Here is a 24421-nt window from a genome sequence, read left to right as displayed (position 1 = left end):
AAGTAATACATGAGCGTGATTTTCCAATGTTGCCCATATGATTCCAAATATGTGCTCCCTGCTTCACAGAAACAAAGTTTTCGGTCTTCATCTAATTAGATGAAAACTTCCTGGGTACATTACTAAAAACGCAGGTGAAATGTTGAATGTTGCCATTGTCATTAAACGTTTTTCTGTAATGTCACATTCTGTTTCTTCAGTTTTGAAACAGCCACCCGTGCTGGAAAGGCAGTGAGTGCTTTTTCTACTGTTCTTGGGAACCAATATGGGATATCCCTTTTAGGGCTAAACTATGGCTTGCCGATGTAAATCTTTCTGGGAACCTCTTGAAAATTAGTGTTGTTGAAAGTTGATAGATTAGGTCAGAAGGGTTCATAGGCAATAGCCATATATTTATGGAAGTGAACCCGGAAGTAATAAAGAAACCCTGAAAGGCACAGCTACTTTTGTAGGGATTCGGTGTGTATATGCCTAATGCTGAAATAAATAGATCTTCAAACATGCTGGATTTGATTATATTCCTATTAAATGCTGCATATATTTACAATATTTATACCACTTTGAATTTCACTGATGCATGTTGGCGTGGCATAAAGCTTCAGCTTTAAAAGTTTGTATATGTTTTGGTGTATAAATGAAAAACAGTTTCCCAAGGCTATGACCCTGTCACTCTTTGAAAGAGATTCAGCTTTTTTAGGAAAGCCCGAAACTTAAGCTGGCTATTGATACAGAAACAGAACTGTGTAAAACTAATCACACAGAAAAGTACTTTAGACTGTTTTTTTTCCCCTTAGATTAAATTGTTTTACAAATATACTTAGTGTATTTAAGTATTCTTTTTAGCCTGTACAGCTAACTTGATAGGACTGTTCAGATTTTAGTAAGATGTAGTTCTTTTTTTCAGTGTGAAAACTTCCCTTTAAATTTAGGGCACTCCATACATATTCTTATATTCTTAGTTCTTTTAATAGCACTTCTACTGTTTGTTTTTTTGCTAGGCCCACTGCCCTAAGACTTTAGAACCAGTAGCATGAAGAATCCCTGTTTATGTCTGTTATGGTAACGATAGTCCCCCTCAGCCACAGCTTCACAAAGTGGAAGTGGCTGGGTTTTGTGATGAATGATGCCTGGTCCAGGGGTATGTTGTACAGGGATCAGCAAGGTAGCATAAGTGAGGATTTAAGAGGTTTATTATCCACCTTCAATTTATCATAAATTCCTGGGGAACACAGATGGTGCAAAGTACTTTTAAGGTTTTAAAAGCCACTTAATAAGATTAGGAATTGACATAGTGAATTGGACTCAACAGCTATACTGATATCTTGGCTGACAATGTTCATCACCAGATGTTCTTGAGAGACATACGAGAATACTGTTGTATAGCATATTTGCCCCACGTGTATAATCTCTTCAAGTCATTTTAAATTTGAAGATTAACTGTGCAAAAATGATTTGCTGCTTAAACTATCAATTTGTTCCAGCATTGCTGCTTGAAGGCAGCTCAGTATGTCTTTGCTGTAGAAGATGCAAAGGAAAGCCTTTATCCCAACCAAACTCTTTAGCAGTAGTTTAGTGCTTTACCTGGGTTTGATTATGAAATGAAAATGCTAACAAAAGCAAGAGCTATCTCTAGCATATATTATGGAGGTAAAATTCCAAATATGGTCCAAGCGTAATGAATCTGCATCTGGAATAGCTCCTAATCAGCAACTTAACTGTGCCCCGTAGTAGCATGGTGAAACGAGTAGGATTTGGTTGGTGCTGCTGCTGTTTGCAACTCTTGTGATAGTCTTTGGAATCTCCCAAGAACCTGGACACTGTGTTTTTGGAGGGCCTGTCTTCACCTCTTCCACCGTGTCAGTATGAGACATGAAAATTGCTCCTTACTTCTGTCTGGGAGCTAGTGGTAGGGATGACGCAGGTTTTGTTTTGTGAACAAAGGCACCACGTACCGCTGTTTTTACCCCCGTATATTGATGTGCTTTAAAAAATAGTGCTACTTTGGAGACTGCTACAATACACAACAAACTAAATAATGCTTTGTTGTTGTCTGAAGTCATAATTCCTGTGTTTTACTAGGTATTAAAAAGTACCTGATGAGGTATTATCAGGTATGAGGTATTTGTTAACGTTAATAGCCTAGTGGTTGTAATGATGAGACATTTCTTTGTAAAGGATATTCAGTAGCTTGAAAAGTTTTACAAAAATGTGTGTTAAGTTTCAGTGGGATATCCTTTTTTTGGTCTAGTGATGCACAAAAAGTGGCAGTTGTCTCATCTCTTCATGTGTGAAGTTTATTAACAGACCTTTAAAAACATACCTTGGAGCAATTAATGTTGCCCTAAGGGCAGCTACTGAATTTTAAGTCGTCTTTGAATTACTTTCTTTTGGGGTTTATCTTTCAGCTAGTTAAAACACTTCATAACATAAAGAAATAGGTTTGTGGGTTTTTAGTAGTTCCTTTTACAAAGGGACAGGTGATCATGTTTGGTATCTTTCTCTATGTTTAAAACTATATTTTTGGTTTTGACATTTGTACTGTTTGTAACGTGTTGGATACTGTTTGTATCTTATTGTCTTATAATTTTCTGCAACTCCTCATGGGAGTGTGGGATTCCTTTACAAATTTTTCATTGAAATTGAACTATAAACCTACTGGGCTCAGGACTTTTAGATAATATGAATATAAATCTTGTGAGGCAATAATGTAAAGGCAGCAGGTAAACAGTGGAGGGAGGTTTGAAAGCGAATGGAGGGAGGTTTGAAAGTGATTACTTTGCCCAATGTGGCTTACAATTTTTTGCTCGTGTAAATCATCTAGTTAAAATATTCCATACTCTCAGGGAACTGCAACTGAGGTCGATGGTCAGGAATTCACTTAAATAGTAAAAAAAACCCCACCCAACAAACTTGTACTTAGCTTTAATGCAAAATAAAAGTTTAGAGAGCACCATGAAAAATGTATTTTGCAATGGAAGAGCAATGAGGAAGCTGGAGAATTAATAATGTGTGTGTGTAGGCAAAAACTTTTATTTTGTGTTTTGTCTTAAAGAAACTTGAAATTACCAAGTTCATTTTAGCTGATTTAGTGGATTATTTTGGCCATTTTTAAAGGCAAAATAAGGAAATGTTGAATTGTTATGACTTTGGAGTGGGAGAGTTTTATGTATCAGGCTTCAGGAGGGGACTTCAGAAACCAGTCCAGTGAATAGAATGTTTTGGTGGTCACAGACTAAGCCTCCTATTTCCAAGCCACCTTCTGAAGAAATAGACTGATTTTTTTTAAATTTTTTTTTTTCTAAAAAAGATAAAGTTTCAGTTGAAGAGCTAGATGCTTATATCTCATTTGGAAATTGGATTGGCAATCATGGTTAAGATCTGAAAGAAGTATTATTCTTGTAGTTAATCTTCCAATAATGAATGTAGCAAAGTTAGATTAATACTAATCTGGTTTTGCTTCCATTACACTGTGTATTTTGAAAGATTGTGAAACGTCACTGTGCCATTTACAGGATTGTGGACAACATGCCTGTGACCTGGTGTTACGATGTTGAAGATGGCCTGAGGTTCTGCAATCCTGGTTTTCCTATTGGCTGTTATATTACAGAAGATGGCCGTCCAAAAGATGCCTGTGTTATTAATGTATGTTTATGCAATTTTTTTTTTAATATTCCCTTTTTACTAATTTAAAGGCTGGCATTTCTCCTATGTCCTGTTTCTGTGGTGAGTCCTCACTACCTTAAGAACCCTTGTTGCCTAAAACTAGGTAAATGTTTTGATATCTCTGCAAGTACCACAATTTGAAAGCCTCATCTAAGCCTAAGAACTTTGTCTCTTCTGTTGCATGATACAGAAGGGCTCTAAAAGATAGAGGGAAGAGATGAACATGCATAGCATTTAGTACCTGTAAAGGGTGAAGGAGAAAAAAACCATGTCATCCTTCATTGCCTAAGAAGCCTAAACATTCGAAGGCTTGGACTTTACATTTTTGTGGGATAGAAGTGTTTTCATGGAAGCAGGTTTGCATAGACATGTTTGTACCTCTGCATGGAAATTAATATTTCTTGAAGGACTGCTTTCCCTAAAACTGTGTGGGCTGATGGAAGAAGGCAGAATATAAGATTTCTGAGTGAACAGAGCTTCTCCGGTGAGACAGGTCTATTGGATTAACTGCTGGGGGTCCAGATAAATGCACTGTACGTGTTACGGAGATGATAACGCAATAGAAAATCCAGGATGTCTTTAGATTACCACAGACCTCTTCCACGGAGAGGTCACTGAGAACCTGGAATAGGTTTTTGGTTTTACCAGAATGGTTGGTTTTACTTAATGGATCTTACCAAAGACGACGGTTTCTGCAGTTTCTAATTTTGTTTCCTTTTCTCCATAATGAATTGGTTTCAGAGGCTCCATATGAATCGATGCTGGAAACGCATTTATGATCAAATATGTAATCTGGCAATATTCTTTTAATCATGTTTAAATACTTGGTTTTAATAAAAGGAAAATAACCTTTGAAGGAGTAACTGAAGGACTGTAGAAGAACACGTTCTTTATATAACTTCTTATAATTAGGGTGCTTTGTAGAAAGGGGTGGCGATAGAACCCTGAAGAAGTACTAATTGAACTTCAGTAGACGTAATGCTTGTGATTTAACAACCTCTTTAACTGACTAAATACCAAGCTGATGTTTCCCTTCACCTGAGATTTGTATTCAGCATTCTTGGCTGCTGCTTGTAGTTCGTGCCTGTGCATCTTTGGTTTCAAATGTCAAGGTGGTTCTGTCGCAGAGAGCAATTATTTGCATTGTTTATCTTGGGAGGTTCTGTTTAATCTATGAAAAATATATACGTTGTTTTAAAATAGCTGATGTTTATGAAATGCTTCTGGTATGAAAGTTGTCACATAGTTATGTATTCAGTTTGCTACTTAAATAAAATGGGACATCTTCAGTTAATGAAATATTTTAATATATTTATATTTATAAATACATTTTATATTCAATATGTTTTTCTACTTTACAACTGTGGTAGACAGTTCTTAGCATTAACTTTTCTAGTTTGTCTTTTTAATGCAAGGCTTTAATGCAAAGACTTTACTGTCTTTGTGTTCCCAGAATCCTGCATTCATCTTGTAGGAGAACTTCTTGACAGAAAAACTGTTACACGGTCTAAAATTCTGTTACGTAAAGCTTCCACCTAAGGCTTTTAGATGTCTTTATCTTTTTGATTGTTTAACACCGTCTTTTATCATTGCAGTCAGAATTTCATGAAAAAGATACTTTTTATATCTTCAATCATGTTGACATAAAAATATATTACCATGTTGTGGAAAACGAAGCTCTGGGAGCAAGACTGGTTGCTGCTAAACTTGAACCAAAAAGGTTAGTACTCAGAAGTAACTTGTCATCAAACAGTGGTCCATCCCAAGGTACTTGCTTTCATTTGGGGACCTGTTGCTAGTCAGAAATATTTTCAGATATGTCACCTGTAGATTAGCTTTCCTGTTCATTGATGTAGTCTAATGTAGGACAGTCTAACATAATTTTGTTCTGAATTCGATAGATCTTTGTGCACTATTTCCTGTTTGGGCCAAAAAAAAGATAAAATAAAACCTGGAAGTGGTATGTGTTCAGTGAAGCAACCCTCATTTCCCTACTGAGGAACATTTTGTCTTGTGACGGAATAGGCCACCAGTGCCTGAGGCAGGAGTAATTGGAGTGCAACATTTGATGTCTTCAGCAATCAGGATTTGAATGGAATGATTTCACAAATATACTCGTCATTTGTTCTGGCGTCTGTGTGGCTTTTGCACAACTGATGTCTGTTTTATTATTTCTTAGCATCTTGTCTTTCCTTTCTCTTGTATTCTTGGTATAACTGAGCTTGTTGCATTGTTGGTCCAGCATCATGATGAAAGTGGTTTTTTTCTGACAAAAGTTAGTAATTCTGTTGTTGTAACTTTCTGAGTGTTTTGGAGGTTCTTGGCAGTACTCAGACTTCTTTAATTTTTGGTGCTCTGCTTTAGAGACTGTGCTCTCTCTAGTTTTCTTGTTAGAAGAGACAACTGTTGTTTAAAAAGTTCAAGTATCAAAAAGTCTTGTGCTTATGGTACATTTCTTATGAGTTCTGAAAGTTATGAGGCATTAAGAACAGTTTTTATATTTAAGGGAAGAATCCTGGATGAAATTGATGGTTGTGTAAGATGAATGAATTATTTCTTAAGAGTGTTGTCAGTGAAGCAGCTTTCATTCTGTGTTTTTTCTTCCTGCAGTTACAAGCATACTCATCCAGACAACCCTGATTGCTCAGGATTACCTATGGATATAAGTAATAAGGCTAATGGAGAAGTCAAAATTGCTTACACATACTCAGTTTCTTTTGAAGTGAGTACTAAGTTTTCTGTAGTAGTTACCTCGTAAAATCGTGTATTAATACTCTGAATTATAAAGATGGACAACTAAGATTATCTCAGAATAGTAAATTTGTGGTTTTAAAACTTTATTTGAACTGGAATGTCAGAGGTGGCTTGGGATTTAACCACATGCTTTACAATTTTGCATACCATTGCCCACACACTGAATGTGAAATGCATATGTGTTTTTTAAAAGAATCACACTTTCCATGTTTACCTAGGTTGTCTGGTAGTTAATTTTTCAATCCAAGCTCTAAGTCTGAGAAATTGTGTGTTTCAGCAAATTTGTGTTGTAGGTAGCTTGAAGCTGATCATTTTCTGCTCTCCTGCTACAAAAGCTTTCTTCTGTTCAGGGTCTTCCTCCCATGGAAATTTGCAAAAGAGTAGGAAGCTGGCATTCTTTGTTCCGCTACTCTCTATTTAGACAGAGGAACAGTGTATCAGGCAACTGTAGGGAGCAGTGATACCTGAATATGTCTCATTCTGGTGACGAGCAAGAGATTGAAGCTGATCATTTTCTGCTCTCCTGCTACAAAAGCTTTCTTCTGTTCAGGGTCTTCCTCCCATGGAAATTTGCAAAAGAGTAGGAAGCTGGCATTCTTTGTTCCGCTACTCTCTATTTAGACAGAGGAACAGTGTATCAGGCAACTGTAGGGAGCAGTGATACCTGAATATGTCTCATTCTGGTGACGAGCAAGAGATTTTTTTTTTTTTTTTTTTTTAAATGGTTTTTTGGGGAAAGTTTTTCTCTATTTAGACAGAGGAACAGTGTATCAGGCAACTGTAGGGAGCAGTGATACCTGAATATGTCTCATTCTGGTGACGAGCAAGAGATTTTTTTTTTTTTTTTAAATGGAGTTTGCTGGACAAACTGTTTCCCAAAGTTTCCCACTCTTTCCCAAACTGTTTCCCTATTAGTCTAAGCCTCAAAATGCAAGTGACTCGCTAAAAAGAGTGCAGGTTATAACTAACTGGATTTCTTGACTCTCTGTGTATGTATTGAAGGGATAGCTCACGCACAGCAGTTCATATTTTCAACTTCAATTCTGTGATTCTTCTGGATATGAAGAGACTAAGCCTTTTTTTTTTTTTTTTTGGTCGTTAACAGACTTTAATCAGAATCTTGGCAATTAATAGATTAAAAAATAGCAATAGGGCCATTTTTAATTTTGTTTAACCTTTTTCTTGTTCTGATTGCAAGGCCAGTGGTGTCTTTCAAAATGATAGGCCATTGTCATATCAAGGCTGTTCATATATCTATCTTAATTCTAGATTTATAGCCTGCTGTAGAATTCAGTTCAACTGTGGTGAAATGGAGACTAGATAGTTGATCTTTAAAGTTAGTTGGAGGGTAGCATTGAGAAAGGGTGTGGGACCCACTGCCACTGTCATTAGAAGTACGCAATAAAGCACTGGTCTTCTAATATCATTATATCACCATGCTGTCTTAGGCATGAACCCCTTTTATCTCGTATAAGCTGTTATAGCAGTGTTTGAAGAATTGCCATGATAGTTCTTTACTCTAGTAATGTACTGGATTACATGGTAGAGTTCAAAATACGATAAATAGTATAAGAAAAATATTCAGGAGGGGTTATATTATGTATGAGTAATAATTATATTTTGAGAAATTATATCAGTTATGATGCTGAAATTAATTTGTATACTGAAACAAGTACTTCTGGAAACCTGTGAGAAGTTAGTATTTAAGAATGACCTTAGCTTCATGCTATTATATTGTTTATCTTAAAAAAAAAATAAATAAATAAAAATGACATGCCCAGCTATGCATGTGTTACTGTCCTGTGCACAATGTTACATCAGTTGGAGGTCTTTTTCTAAAATTCCATTGGGTTGGCAGATCAGGTCATCTCAGGAAAACAGAAAAAAGGCAGTGTAGGTATGCGGGAAAAATGCGATTCTGTCCTAGAATTGTTGATACTGGTTTAGAAACTTGTTGCTTGCGTTGAGACCTAATTTTATTACCTCAGTGAACTAGATATTTGGCTAAATTTTTTAACCTGCTGTTTTTTATATTTTCAAAAACTGGCTTTACTGGAAAGCACTCTTGCTCTTGTATGTTCTAAATTACTAAAATAACATCCTGTCAGAAAAACACCTAGCCATTTTTATTAATGGATACTAACGCTTATGGTTTGTTTAATAGCAATCTTCAGGTTGATCAGCACTGTTTATTCCTTTTTTCATGTTTAGTCTGCAAAATAAAACAAAGAAATGCTCTTTTTGAAGTGTCTCTGATCAATGAATGTTCAGTCTGAATAAGTATAATCAGCTGAAATGCATGAAGGAATAATTTGTTTCCTTCTACTAACAACGTAAGTTTTGTAGTATTGTCTCGCCACCTGTCTTGCAGTATAAGCTGAATGTAATTGGCTTGGTAGTTGGTACTGAAACAAGGTTGCGTCAAAGCAAAGGATAATTCAGACAGAGCACTATCTAAAAAGTGGAACATTATGCTGGAGACTGTATAGCAGAGCTTAGTTTCTCAGTGTCTGTGGTGTTGACTTACACACTAAAAAATGCATGTTCTTCGTTATTCTGCTTGTCGTTTGAATTCCAGATGAAATAATGTAATTCTTGAAGGGAGGAAGCACAACTAAATTAATCTGATATGCCTTTATGTCCTAAGAAGACATGGGTGCTCAATACTATTCAGAAAATACTTTGGTTTAGATTCTATGGTCAAATCTTAGGTTTGTTTTAGGTAGTTGTTATTAAACTATTCCCCTTAAGGCATGCAAAATTAAATTTGTAATTTCTCATGAGATTTAAGATTGCTTTGCATGAACATCAACTTGTAAATTTAAGTTGGATACTGACTGTATCTGAAACTGATGTGTTTACTGTTTCAGGAAGAAAAAAATATAAGGTGGGCATCAAGATGGGATTATATTTTGGAATCCATGCCTCACACTCACATTCAATGGTTTAGGTGAGAAGAAAGTTTGTCTTCAAGTGTACTGTACTGAAGTGTTCACATTGCAATTTGAATGATGATTTTTTTTTTTTTTTTTAATTCAGTATTATGAATTCCTTGGTGATTGTCCTCTTTCTGTCTGGAATGGTAGCTATGATTATGTTGAGGACACTGCATAAAGACATTGCAAGATATAATCAGATGGATTCCACTGTAAGTCTGAAATGTACCTCCTAAAATTTATTTGGAATGTAATTTTTTTCAGCTAAATGTATTTCTGTAATAGGCTATTTAAATGGCAATCTACTGTATTAAAATAGGTGTATTTTCCTTTACAGGAAGATGCTCAAGAAGAATTTGGCTGGAAACTGGTTCATGGTGATATTTTCAGGCCCCCAAGAAAAGGAATGCTGTTGTCTGTTTTTCTAGGCTCTGGCACGCAGATCTTAATAATGACTTTTGTTACCCTGTGTAAGTAATAAAGTGGGGAGGAGTTAGCTGAGTACAGATGATCTTTCACTGCTAATCGCAAGGTACTAGTAAAAGTAGCAGTATAGTTTTTGTCTAGAAATTTCTTAAAAGTCTAAGATTAGAAACAGATGAGCTGATATAGTAGACACGCAACTTAGTATACACAGATTTTAAGATAACTGATATACTGGCTTTAAGTCAAATGTATAACTACTTTCCAAAATTATGCATCTCTGCTTCACAGTTTTTGCTTGCCTGGGATTTTTGTCACCTGCTAACCGGGGAGCTCTAATGACCTGTGCTGTAGTTTTGTGGGTACTGCTTGGAACTCCAGCCGGTTATGTTGCTGCCAGATTCTACAAATGTGAGTAAAAGTTATTTAGAATGACAGGGCTTAAGTTCATTAAAGTAAATTATCATCACAGAACTGAATTTTATTTTCCAGTACTGTTTGTAGTTTCCCTCAGGGCAAGATGAAGAAATGTACTTACCATTACAACAGAAAACACATACAGAACACGGACGTGGTTACATTGGTTTTGATGCGATCATGCCTAAAGACCCTGAATTGCTCTTGCTACTATGTATTTATGGAATTGGAAAGCAAATTCCATTTTACTAATACTAAGCTCATTACATCAGACAGTTTTTGTACTTCTGTCTCCTACAGTTGGGGGCTGATGTTAACTTGCATTTAGTTTTAGCCATCAATGTTGCTTGGTAACACTTCCCCAAATCATGAACCTCTATTCTTGCACGCCTGAGATTTGTCACCTCTTTTTAGCTAGTTCCTAGGTCTTTGGTAGTTCCTAGGTCTTTGGGAGAATGGTGCTTATCAGACTGTGGCAGGGGCATAGGGGGAAGGATTATTAGGTGCTCTGTAGTTGTAGAAATCAACCCAGTGGTGTTTGGGCACCTGAGAGTAGTTAGTTGATACTATTTTCCTTAACTGATCCCAGCTAGCTATTGTTTCAAGGCCTGCCTACCAACCTTAAAGTGTTTGCCCCTGTACCCTCTGGTTTATTGTAAGGTGAAAATGCCATTCCGCATAATACAGCTTGTTTTAATTACCTTACTCAAGGTACAAGACTCTTTATGACTGAGTGAGCTGGATCTTTTGGACTATTTTAGTTCTGAACATAAAGGACTAGAGGAGTTTATTTCTGAACTTCAACCTGGCAAATTGGAGTTCTTTCTTCTAACCATTTTGTAATTTTCATGTGGGGAGAACCACTGGGTTGTATTTTTGTAGGGAGTTTTTCCACAGTGGTAGTGATGTGATAGTGGACTGTTCCCTGTCCTTCCCTTCGAGCCAATTAGACCTAAATGGAAGGAGACTTTAGGACTAAGAGCATAATTGGGGACAGAATTATTGTTTATATCATGCTGTATATTATGAGTTTTGAAGGATATCTTGAAGTGTATCGATGGTAAATTCAATCCAGTATCTTTGGTGGAGAGGTAGCTAATAATAATTACATTTCATATTCTACTTATTGAGAATCATTTAGTTGATACTTGAATACTGTGTTTAACTGCTAAGAGAGTGAGTGACTAATCCAGAGATATTCTTGTTATAACACGAGGTGGTCCATACCCTGTATAGAGCATGTAAACATGAATGTTTCTCCTTATAGTACACAAATAAAGTAATGTGAGACATAAACCAAAATGCAACTGAAATGGATATCCATTTTTAAAAGTGGGGTTTGGGTTGGGTTGGTTTTTTTTTTTTCAACATTGCATTTAAAAAGTGAAACCTGAGTTGAAATTAAATGGTTAATCTTAATAACCGGTGCCATGTTCTACCAAGATTTTATGAAGAAATAGCAACTTAATTAAAATCACTCTAACCATAATCGCTTCTGACTCTTGAAGTAAAGAAGCATGTCATTATGGCAGTGCTCAGATGAAATTGTCAGCTTCACTGAATTCCAGCAGGATATTTTCATTTGAAAGTGTGCGGACTATAATTTTTATCAGCGTAGTGCAAATTCATAAAGATTTTCGTAATAAAGCTATCTTTGGTCTTTTGGTATCACCACTGCTTAATGCTGTTAAGACTCAAGAGAGCATCACAACTTCCTGTAAGTGCATTAGTCCTGACTTTCTTGTAAGATTCTTAGACAAGAATTATTTAAAGAAAACTGTTAAGCTTGCTTTTCACATATTTATATATGTTTTCCTGCTGAAACCTGCAGTCAAATGCTAGAAAGCTTAAATGTCTTAATCACTCCAGGTTTAAACTGTTTTTTAAAGACTTAAAAGTACTGCAAATCTGCTTCTTCCTTTTAACAGATTAAGTGGTCAGAAACCCAGTTTATTTAGTTGGAATACTTTTCTTGACCTTGGTCTGAGGCTTTGCTTTGAAGCTCTGTGATTAAGCAATATGATGAGGGAGCTCAGTTTTATTACTAAAGATTTAGTTTACTGTTTTAAACTTGGGCATGATAGCACATTATTTGAGTATTTGCAAGCTAAGTATAACAGGTAAATGGACTGGAAAATTAATAGTTCTGAGCTTAATGCATGTTTTGATGACTGTCAAATGTTTTAATACAGCATTTGGAGGTGAGAAATGGAAAACAAATGTCCTGCTGACATCATTCCTTTGCCCTGGGTAAGTTGAGAATATCGCCATGATTAAAAGAATTAAATTGCGCTTCTCTGACATGCATAGCTAATTTTTAAGTTTCAGCTATACAAGTAAATCTTATTACATCGTCCCTTTATTCCAGAAGCTACAAAAATACCACAGTGCTTTTGACAAAGATGAATATGTTAATGGCATATCATCCTTAGATTTTTTTTTTTAGTAAGCTTTTGTTTACTCTCACCGCATGAAAAGGTTGATTAAGAAAGAGTATTATGGTAGTACTAAGTTTTAGACAGGCACACTTTTTCATCGCTTTCTTTTACTCTAGCCTGTTTCTGTAACCACACTGTAGTTGGTCTTATATGGTGTCATATACTGTATAACCACTGTGATAAATTTTTCTACTTAATCACAGCAAGCAGTCTTACCCTGAAGTGTAGTTAAGACAAGCATATATTTGAAATTGCTTAGTTGGAACGTCAGCTCCTGCTGGAGTTCAGTCCCACTAGATTAAGAAAGAATTGCTTGTTTGACCTCTTCATTTTGATATTTTGTGTGTGTCATTTCATTTTAAGAGATTTTCACTGAAATCTTAATACAGTGCTATTGTTTTGTTAACGTTAAATATTAAGGAGTATTTCTGTGCTTTGTGTGTTATGTCTTTTTCAGAATTGTATTTGCAGATTTTTTTATCATGAACCTCATTCTCTGGGGAGAAGGCTCTTCAGCAGCTATTCCGTTTGGTACTTTGGTTGCTATTTTGGCACTCTGGTTTTGCATATCTGTACCGCTGACGTTTATTGGTGCCTATTTTGGTTTTAAGAAAAACGTAAGTGTTTTTGAGAAATTGTTTTGTACACACATACACACACACACATATATTTTTCACTGTGTAGACTATGACTGAGGTAGCACCTAAGCTAGTTGCATTGTCAGCTCCAGTCCTGTTCGGTTACTTTAGAGCTGCATTAGATATCCAATCTTGGGATTCCAGGACATTGATTTTCAGTCTGTTGGTGATGGTGATAATTCTCCGCAACAATTAGGGTTATCGTTGTATTTAATTGAGTGACTGCACGAGATAAAGCAGTGATTTGGGCTTTCTTTATTTTAATTAGCATCTCTTCCATTACTAAAAAATTTAGTTGACCCAGCCAAGCATAAGGGAAAGCAACTTACACGTTTCTGGTTTTCCCCCATGTTTTTTGTTCCTGTCTGCCCTCTACACCGAGTCTTTAGAAGGATATTTTCTGATCAAATTGCTAGAGATCTTGTGAAATCTCTTTGCATAAATGTTCTGTAGATGGTTATCACTGCTTGGCAGACGTTAATTGGGATTGACTCCTAAACTGGCCAATTTTACTTATTTATATGAGGGCTCTACGTGACACTGGTGACCAAACCTTCTTAAATAGTGAAATCGGTTCTTCCATTATTGCTTAAAAAGTGGTTTGCTGTGCCCCACAAACTTAAAGATCTATGAGTTCAGATATTTTTGTGGTTTTTTCCTGTATAGGAATCCAGAGTTCCAGCTCTCTGTAGCTCTCATGGAATACCTTCAGAGAATATTAAGTGTCTTAGAAGGCGCTTTTAAAGTTGATTGTAGTTACCCGGTTTTTGTAACCAGAACTCAGTGGGTTTTTTCTGATAATCAGGTTGAAATTCCAGCAACCCCCCCTGCATTGTACAGAGGCAGTTCCTTTAATAAAGGAGGATTTGATAAACTATACGGCAATGTGACAGGTGTCACAAATATATTAAATCAGAAAGCAAGTACCTAGCAAGCATCTATTGATGCTCTTGATGTAATCTTTACGAAAGGGGAAAGATGGCAAAGTATGCATTTATTTGGCTTAAATTTTTTCTCCCACCATGCTGATCTATGTATGCCTCTTCAGTTAGGATTTAATTGCCAGATTGAATCCTCTCAGTTTGTAAGTTTACCCTAATGTGATTCTTGGAGTCAATCCTGAAAAACAACATACAGGGATTTTTAGAAGGGGAAAGCAAGAGTCTGCACCACCACCACCCCCCAGCTGAAAAGTGAGAAATCAGCTCAGGCTCTGTAACAGATCATAGATAGGTAATCATAAAAAGGGAAGTCCAAAATACCTGTTGCTATGTTTTTGGTAAGAGCTGTCTTTTAGCTCGTTTGCCTAGCAAATGTCGGTAGCTAGGCTGGTAGCGAAAGCAGATGTAGTGGTAGCTGGGTGTGCGCATGCCACCACTCATTTCCGAAAGAAAGCAAAAAGGTGGTGCTGTAGTTTGGCAAGTTATTTATTTAGCAATTTCTTATTTTTGTTTAAAGGCTATTGAACACCCTGTTCGCACAAATCAAATTCCTCGTCAGATTCCTGAGCAATCATTCTATACAAAGCCATTACCTGGCATTATCATGGGAGGGATTCTGCCTTTTGGATGTATCTTTATACAGTTGTTCTTTATTCTCAATAGTATTTGGTAAGTTAACCACGATCTGTTTGAATTTTCTCTGTCGTAAAAGGTGGTAATTTCTTTGTGAAAGTTTTTCTTCAAGATGCTTTGACTGATTTTTGGTGATGCAGGGTTACCAGGTACTGGTTCAATAAAAATTTAAATGTTAACATATTTTTAATGTTTTGTGGTTTAGAAGATATTCAGTGCCTGTTTTGCTTGTTGAGGTGTGTAGAGAAGTGGCTGTGATATGCTTAGCAATTTACAGCTGACCTACAATATTCGAATAGCTAGTTTTCTCATGCTATTCCTCTGACTTCATGTGGAAGTGGCTCTGAAGCTGACATACGGCATATAACTTGAGAATAGTAAGTATGTTAAAATTGTCTTGAGGTTTTTTCGTAGTTGTTGAGCTAGGAAAGTATTACTACTCTTGGGAGAAAAAATAAACAAGAACAAATTTTGTGAAATCTTTATAAAGGCACCAGAGAGTGATTCTTTTAAAAAATAAAGCACCGAAGACTAGTCCAGTGTAAGTGAATTCTGATGTGAGCTCATAGCACGCTGACAAACTAATCTACTGTGAGGGATTTGTCTTCCTTCTGGCACAATTTAGTTATTGGGTCTTGTTAAACTGTTTCTGAACCTTGAATAGGTGCCTCTACCCAACGTAGACAGCTACAGCATTTGACATATCTTGTTATTTTGCAGCTCTGCCCCTTTGATTGAAATGCGAGGTGAAATCCAAGTTCTGCTGAAGTCAGTGGAAGAGGTCACGCTGACTTCACTGGAACTGTAATTTCACTCATTATGTCTAGGCAGTTCTTTCCCTAAAATCCCAAACAGGACCATGCTTTCGGCTTGCTTTCTCGCTGTTTTCAGACTGAGCTGCTGAGGCTCCTATTCTTCAGTTAGAAAACAAATTACCCAATTGTATGGCCGTACAACTGATAGTACCTCAGTAGGAAGGGGAATACTTAAGGTGAAGGTGATATTACTGCATATGAAGAAATAATATTAGCACAGTGTCCATTTAAATATTTTTTTTTAAACTCCCTTTTATAGGTCTCACCAGATGTATTACATGTTTGGCTTCCTGTTTCTGGTATTCATTATTTTGGTTATTACATGTTCTGAGGCCACAATATTGCTCTGCTACTTCCATCTATGTGCAGAGGTAAGAAATATTCTTCAGTATTCATACCTGATATTGTTTTTAAGGATGCTTCCAAAAATTTTTCAGGCTTTGTAATTGGAAATAAGTATTCCAGAATTCAACATAAACACCGTTACTAGATGTCCTTAAATCATGTCTTAGAAAGTGAAGCAGAAGTGAAGCAGGCTACTTTTGGCAAAACTCGTAACAAATATTAAAACCCTGCACCGAGTACCACTAAGTCAGATATCTCATCTTTAGAGCCTTAACTCCCTGTTTTCTGAAGATGCTAAACTAATCCATTAACTTTGTTCAATCAGTGTGCGTTTTTGCACATGCCCAACCTTGGGGGCGGGGGAGAACCAGTCTCTGTGGCTGGCAATAGTAGGTCTGGCTTATTTGGGTCTTCAGATTTTTGCTTATTTGATATTGATCTTTAGGTTTCTTATCTGTAATTGCAAATGGTGTAATTAACGCAGTATTGATTATATATGGTTTTTTTCCTGTAGATAAAAACTATATAAAAACTCACTTTTTGGTAAAGTAATAAAAGAAAAAGTAGCTCTGCATTCAGTAATAGGATCAGCGCGTTAGAGGTATATGGAATATTACTCATACATATTTTTTTCCCCACCCCTTCTAGGACTATCACTGGCAGTGGCGTTCGTTTCTCACTAGTGGTTTCACTGCAGTTTATTTCCTAATATATGCAATACATTATTTTTTTTCTAAACTGCAAATCACAGGAACGGCTAGCACCATTTTATATTTTGGTTATACCATGATTATGGTTTTGATCTTCTTCCTTTTCACAGGTAAGTATATTGAACCTTAATTTTAAATGTTGAGTCTACCTTTAGCTTTGCACAGTAGAATCCTTGGCAAAACTTATCTTGATACAGGATCATAAATTTGTATATAAGTCTTTTATTCCCTCCCCCCCCCAGGTAGTTGTGTAATGTTTTCCAATTCTCTGATCACAAATTTTAGTGAAAGAGATTAAGTGAGGATGAGGCAAAACTACTGCTAATTTGAGGTGTGGCTTGTAATTAGATCTTCAAATATGACACTTTTAAATGTGATAAATACTTCTCCAGATTTCATTCCTGTGTTAGTTGTGTGACAAACTCAATTTTTTAAATTAGTTGTCTTTGGAGAAACACACTTCAAATCACACACAGTCAAGTCTAAAGTTACAGTGTCAACTAAGGAAAAAAATGCAGCTTTTGTGGAATAGGGGGAAGGAAGAGAGAGGAGTGAAAGTTGACAGAGAATACTGTGATAAATACTTCTCCAGATTTCATTCCTGTGTTAGTTGTGTGACAAACTCAATTTTTTAAATTAGTTGTCTTTGGAGAAACACACTTCAAATCACACACAGTCAAGTCTAAAGTTACAGTGTCAACTAAGGAAAAAAATGCAGCTTTTGTGGAATAGGGGGAAGGAAGAGAGAGGAGTGAAAGTTGACAGAGAATACCCCCCCCCCCCCCCGTATTTGTTCTCTTCCGGAACTTCTTTACCTTCTTTCCCAATTGCATTGAAGTGGCAGGGGAAGCAGACAGAACTTCTTAACCATTTTTAATGTAGTCATGTCAGAACCTTGTCATCTTTATTGTGAACTTTTGGAAAAGCACCTGTCTTAGGTGCTGCACTTCAATTTCCTCTTCAGTAAGTGAGATGAGATGACAAAATCTTCCTTTGTCATCTTCAGCACTAAAAAGGAATCTTTGGTCAGACACACTTACGCCTTGTTTGGGGTGAAGGAATGGCAGTGAAAGATGCAAGAAGTGTCCTTTCAAACTCTCATGCAAGAAGGCAGCAACCACCGACTCCCCAAAAATCTTAAAAATAATGAATTCTGTTCCAGCAGAATGTAATCAGTCTTTGTGGACCTTACCCTACAGAGCAGTATTTTTGAAAGTATTTTGAACGGATCGATGCTTTAAATGATTTCAAGCTCTATGTTTTTGAAGAAGTTTAATGATTCCTAAGGCTTTGATATGGATTTATGTATACAGCTATAAAGGCTGTATTTTGAGGCCTGCTGGAACACAAATGGCTTGTCATCAGAGCTTTTAATACAGATCTCACTATAACTGTAAGCAGAATTTTCATTTCCACTTAATGTAGGAGAACAAAAAAAAAAATCTAGTGGGAGAAGAACTGACATTTGAGAATGGTGTTCATTTTAAGCGTAATTGAACATTAATTTCAAAGACATTGCCGCTTCAGCTTAGGAAATATTGAAGCAGTTTGTGCACCTCGACTGAATGCAGATGATGATGAACAGGAGCAAGAGCCTGCAAGGAGTTTCTTGAGTCATTGCCTGTTAAAAGGAGGGAATGGGACTTATGTACGTTACATAATCTCTTTGAAAAGTCATCAAGCTGTGTTCCAAAAGTGGTTACTTTTATCTACCATCCTTTTTAAATCAGTCAAATGTGTTTTGGTGTTGCTTGCAGATGTTTTGTAAGTTACACATCATCTCTACTTAGATTTTGGGTACTGGTTAGCAAGTCATTCTGAATGCGTAGATCAGAGATTCTGCCTCCCTTTCTCGCTCCGTCTTATTTCTTGCCCTGCCTTTCTCTTAACCTTTATTTGTGATCTGGGTTTACTAATAGAACTAAAGAATTACATTGAACTAAATTGAATTTACATTGAACTAAAGAATTTAAGAATGCATGGTTGTTCAACTAGAAATGAATGTGTACTGCTGTATGTAGATCAATTTTAAATGCGGTGCAAACTTACGAAGTAGTGTGAAAAAATAATTAGGCCTTACACAAGTGTAAGGTCAATTAATTTAGTTTCACTAGCTTTTCCAATAGATATTCAGCATGTCTGCCTTCAATAGTAAACAGTTTTGGCCAAAACCAGAATTGTGTTTTGCCTGCCTCCTTTATTCAATCTGTTTACTTTGGGTGCATGCAGTAGTTCTGGAGTGCACACATTCAAGATGAAGGGCATTTACAGTAAATTTTCTATGCTGAGACTTGGCTTAACTGCTTTTCAGCACCTACGGTACCCATATAATTTCCATCTTTCGCCCTTATTCTTTAAAGTCAGTCATGTCACATCGTCTAAAGGCATTAAGATGTGTCCAGTGCATCTCCCTTTTCCTTTGCTCACGCATTCACTTTCAATTGACCAGTTGGCTGTGCAGCGCCTGCCAGCAAATCTGGGGAGTCCTTTTCAGGGTAGGTTCACAAGCATGGAAAGAAGAGGTGGTTTACTCTGAGACTCCTTGAGATGCTTTCTGTGGTAGTCCTTCGTATCTAATTGGGACAGTGGAGATGTGAATTTTGCCGTGCGACTTGAACTAAGCTTTCAGAGTTTGGATGCTTTCATTTCTTGAAATTTTCGGTTTCTATATTGAAATTAGGGGAGAATAGAGGTGAAGTTAACCAAACGGTTAGAACTTTGAAACATCATATGCTTAACGATTTTTTTTTTATCTACTTCCCACAAGATTAAGTGCAAATTATCCTTTAATGTGAGGGAATAGTCCTTTTTTCTTAAGATTTAAGAATAATTTTGTCCATTCAGGTTGATATGCATTCAAAAGTGGATATGTTCAGTTCTCTGAGATTTACTGAAGTGCTTTGAGATAAGGTTTTACAGAAAAAGTTAGAGGCAGGGTAAAGGGACAGGCCCTGCTTCTTAAACGAAAAAGCATATTAGCAATTTAGCAAAAACTGCTCCTAAAGGCAACTGACTTCCTGTGTCAGGATGATAAAGAAGCTGAAAAGAGAAAATCATAATTGTTGTATCAAAACTATTCTGCTGCTGCTTACTCATCTGTTAAAAATCGTCAGTATCAGGAAGGGTTTTGACGGTGCCCTGCTGCTATGTCAGTGTAACACATGCTTCAGGCACTTGCATCCATACTGCATTCCAGGTCATTGATCAGGCTCAGCAGGCAAAATACCGGGAGCTACATGACAAATCTTTGATTCACAGCTGGGACCACAACTACGTATCACAGTAAATGAGTCGGTTAAACATCAGTAGTTTAGCGAGCGTGAAGGAAAAGAAAAAAAATTACCGTGGTATCGTTCATGGTTCCTTCCTTCTAAGCTTGTACAGTGAATGAGTTAGCACACAACTTTTGTTGTGCCTCTTATCAGATCTAAAATAAAGGCAATTTTTTTTCTTTAAAGAACCTACTTGGCTCTTGCATCAGGCTATGATTTTAGAAAAGGTACTCAGGCAAAAATCAGATAATCTTCAGGGCTTTTTTCCTGACCTAGTTTTTGTGGGAAACGAAGGTTCCTGTAACAGGTGTTCTGAGCTGCTGTTCAGTCCATTATCGTTCTGATTGAGGCTGCATTTTGAAGTAATCCAGTTAGATTAACAAAGCCCAACTATATTAACTACTTTGCATTCAAAAGAATATTTCTGTTCAAAACTTCTGTTGGAGTTTCACAAAGAGAAGGGATGCAGCTATTTTTGTTCAGCTAAAAGGATTATAAGTTACCAGGGAAACAGTCTTCGTCCTTAAATTTCAGTTCAAGTTTGCTTACATCTTTTGACTGCCTTAAGTATTTCAGAAGTGTTTATTTTTAAGGTATGTAACACGTTTTCAATAGGAAGTACAAGTTGTGTAGTAACTACGCTATGGTTTGAAATTCGTGTTAACTTCATTTACGCAGAAATAAAGGTAGTGCTCTAATTTTCCAAGACCTTAACGTGTAACTAAGAAATGGGGACTCCTTTTGATGCTGTCAATCTAATTGATTTATTAAATATAATAGCAATATTCTGACCAGCTGAGCAGATCAGGTAGAGTGTGAGTGACTAGTCACTGAAGAAGGGTGAAGTGGAGCAGTGTGAAGGAGTTGGACTGGGAAATAATGAAACAACAAAGAACAAATATGTAGGAAGAGAAATAACACAGAAACATCTTAAAACGAGAGTCTTCCATGTGATCAGCTCTATGATTGTGAAAATAATGAGATACTTGTATAGTAGTTGATGCCTATAAAGACCAGGTACAGTCTGTAACTTTCCATTAGCTGATCTGATGGATGTACTGAAGACTAAAGAGAGCAGATTGCATAATTAGGCAATTAAATTATTTAGAATATTGTACGTATGTCCTGATTTATGAACTACAGATAGAAATTGATGCCTCCTGTGTCAGTTTTCCTGAGTGTAACTTCTTTCTGTTTGTTTGTTGTTGTTTTTTTAGGTACAATTGGATTCTTTGCATGCTTTTGGTTTGTAACCAAAATATACAGCGTGGTGAAAGTTGACTGAAGAAAGCAATGCAAAGAATTAACACGGAAGAGGTTTAATCTTCATTAACATAACTTAAAGACCTGGTCTAGTTGATGAACTTGAGCTTTATCAGAAGTATTGGCTTCCTATTCTTTGAGAATGATACTGAATATGCAGCTACTTTTTCCACTAACACGTTTGTATTGTGACTTAACCTGTTTTCATTCAGATCTAAATGAAGATCAGAGTTACGATATTTATGCATTTGTAAATACGACTATACTTTAAAAGAAACGTTCAATTCTAACGGCAGAGTAGAAGTTGGCTGTATTACACAACTTAATGATACTTCTGATCAAAGTACAACTGTAAATAGGTTTTTCTAGCTTGGTAGTTGGGATGAATTATTTTTCTTTGAGGGAAATGAGAACTTTTTATTATGCTAACTTTGAAGGATGACTCTAAAGAAGTGTTGCTTTTAGTTTGGATGTGATTTTTATTTTTTACTGGTGTTACGTCCATAAATATTCTGATTTCTGTGACTTCATTAGTTTCGGTGTTCTTGGCCTTTTAAACGATGTGCCTCTGAGTCCTTGAATTTATAAATTCATAATCTAATAAATATTGTAAAAATGTCTTCAGTGGCTTATTACATATTATAAGTTCATAAAAATGTGTAAATACAATTATATTGAAGATGGATGCTTAAAGATTGCATAGAGTATTTTATGGCATTTTCTATGGTTTAATGTATATTGACACACCCTTAGATCTGCCGGAAATGTTATTTGTGCTACATGGCAATAACACGGAAATGTGATTGTGGCGCATGAGAATTAAATTATACACACATTTAACGAACCACTCTACAGCATTAATCCAGTCCTTAACCCAGATACGTTTTCAGAGGTTGCTATGGAATTGTCAGTATGTGGAGAAGATCTTATAACGCATGAGTCAGCATTCCCTGCTGATCTTGCTTTTAGATCTCGATGATGCATATTCTATAAGGCAACTGTTGCTGATTGTACTTAATGTAGGTTAAAAAATAAAAGAAAATTACTGGTTTTGCCTTATATTAAGAGACTAGTGACGATTTTGGACGACTAGCGTTAAACCTATATTTGCTTTTTTTGAAAATGGAGTATTTTGTTCATGGCAATTTTGGTAATTTTAGACTCGTAACGCAATTTGGCTTTTGGCATGTTTTCACAAGCCTGATAAAATTTTATTTAAAATGAAACTTCATGTACCGATTGCCGTTCATAAGGTTGGGGTTTTTTATTCTTACCGGTTTACCTTTCTAAAAGACCTTAACCTAATGATGCTTGAATACTGAACCCAATAAAAATATCTTTGGTTAAGGTAACTTGTCATTATTAACCTCCTAAAAGTTGGCACGTAAAAAGGCTTCAGGTGACATTTCCTCCACAGCCCCTCCCAGATGAACCACACCACTCTCGTGCTCTGCCTATCCCCAACCACAGCTCTGTTCAGACGTTGTGGACAGGTTTGTTCTTGTGCCCCTCCCCACATGCAGTCGCTAGGAAATGCTGATTTCAGATAAATCTTCCATGTTTTACGTTGAAAACAGGAAAAGGGTGAGTGTGGTAAGCGTTTGTTCTTTACTAATGCAGTGAGCTGTAGTGTGACTCTTGATTTAAACTTTAAAAAGTATAAAATTGAATATTCTTAATATCCCTGGTTTTGTGATCACCTACTGTGTGTATAGTCACTGCTCAAAATCATCAATAGTTATTACACAAATGGGAATGCTTAGTTTGAGAAACATGAATCAGTTGTCTGTTATTCAAATATGAATATAATAGGTGCTCAAGAATTTCAGTGTAGAGGTACGAAAACAGATTTTTGTGATGTATTTACAACTGCTGTTTAAAACCCAGATTAACAGAAGCGAGATAGATGTAGCCATGTGGTTTGTATACGGGTTTGAAACTGATGGGTGTATTTCCCTTTTGCATTTCCCTTTTTTTTTTTTTTTTTTTTTCCTACAGACTAGTTGAGAAGTCACGGCAGGTTCTCAAGTATCTCATTTTCACCTTTAAAGGCAGTTTGTGAAGTGTGTCGTTATCTTCTGGAATCTAAACCTGCTGCACAGACAATTTTTCAAGCAGCCTTGCCTTGTAATAATTGCAGCTGGTTTGGAATTTGAAATGGTTAGGTTTCAGTGTGCAGTACTTGAAACAATCCAGAAAGTTTTTAATACATCACAGGTTTTACGGAAGAGCTATATTAAAGTCGTCCCCTCCCTTGAAACCCATTATTGCCTCAGATAATTTAAAGTTTTTCTAGCATTTAGGCTTCTGGTGTGTGTTAGGGCATCCAAATGTTCTACTGTGTGCCGTATCTTTCTTCGGATCTCTTGGGAGGCCTGGGGTTTTGTCTAAACTTTCAAAATACTGGCTTCTTCCAAAATCTTTCTATATTACCAGATACTTTCTTAAAATGCACTTGCTGCACGGATATCTGAGAAAATGTAAATTAATAGGAAGGTTAAGAGGTAGGAACAAATTGCTGAGCTGCATGAAGACAGAGCAAATTTAGACGAAATATAACACTTCAGCGTCGGTTTTTTGGTGGCTGGTAAATAATTTAAAAACTGGTTCTTCAGAGTCTGAAAAAAGTGACCATCATTGCCAAATTTAGTCGGAAAGTAATCCTCGGTCCAAATCGTGTTTTGAAAGCATGGTGTGGGAGTTTGGTTTTCTTTCTCTAAGAAAGAAGAGAGAAAAAAGCAGCTTTACGGCAAGCTGTATCTCATGGCAAGCCACCTGGTCCACCTCTAGCCTGGTAGCTTCACTTCTTATTGAAATGCTTAGCTGTGTTTGAACAGCCGGAAGACTTTGTAATTTTTTGCTGTCGTACAGATCACGTGTGCCCTCGGCTGCTTCACTGGAGTCTTGCAACCGTATCGCAAATGTTAGCTGACTGTGAGCTAGTCACGGACAATATCTTCATGGGGCTTGTGCCATTTTCAGGTAAAAGGCAGTGAGGGATGGCTGGGAAAGGCTGAGGTCATTAGTGCAATCTCCTCCTTGCTGCTGACCTCTCTCCCATTTGGCGGTTTTGCTTAGGATTGCTTGAAAACAGATTTCCTTACATATATAGAATCATAGAATCATTGAGGTTGGAAAAGACCTCTAAGATCATCGAGTCCAACCGTCAACCC

At 36.6% G+C, this 24421-nt stretch overlaps 1 protein-coding gene across 1 annotated transcript in view; it reads left to right on the top strand.

Moving 5' to 3' along the window:
• Positions 1-22371, top strand: part of TM9SF2 (transmembrane 9 superfamily member 2) — a 37693-nt gene extending 15322 nt beyond the window's left edge. Inside the window, exons 7-19 of the mRNA XM_009288491.1 lie at positions 3513-3642; positions 5259-5383; positions 6274-6385; positions 9288-9367; positions 9457-9565; positions 9691-9823; positions 10068-10187; positions 12386-12443; positions 13089-13248; positions 14728-14879; positions 15918-16029; positions 16652-16823; positions 21203-22371. Of these exons, the coding sequence (XP_009286766.1) occupies positions 3513-3642; positions 5259-5383; positions 6274-6385; positions 9288-9367; positions 9457-9565; positions 9691-9823; positions 10068-10187; positions 12386-12443; positions 13089-13248; positions 14728-14879; positions 15918-16029; positions 16652-16823; positions 21203-21270 (1531 nt within the window). The 3' untranslated portion in view covers positions 21271-22371. The remainder of the gene's footprint in view (positions 1-3512; positions 3643-5258; positions 5384-6273; positions 6386-9287; positions 9368-9456; positions 9566-9690; positions 9824-10067; positions 10188-12385; positions 12444-13088; positions 13249-14727; positions 14880-15917; positions 16030-16651; positions 16824-21202) is intronic.
• The last annotated feature ends 2050 nt before the right edge of the window (positions 22372-24421 follow it).

The sequence above is a fragment of the Aptenodytes forsteri genome, unplaced genomic scaffold, assembly GCF_000699145.1.
Source record: "Aptenodytes forsteri isolate BGI_AS27 unplaced genomic scaffold, ASM69914v1 Scaffold123, whole genome shotgun sequence".
NCBI lineage: Eukaryota > Metazoa > Chordata > Aves > Sphenisciformes > Spheniscidae > Aptenodytes > Aptenodytes forsteri.
Note: the sequence above shows the minus strand (reverse complement) of the source record. Positions and strands in the feature narration are given on the sequence as shown.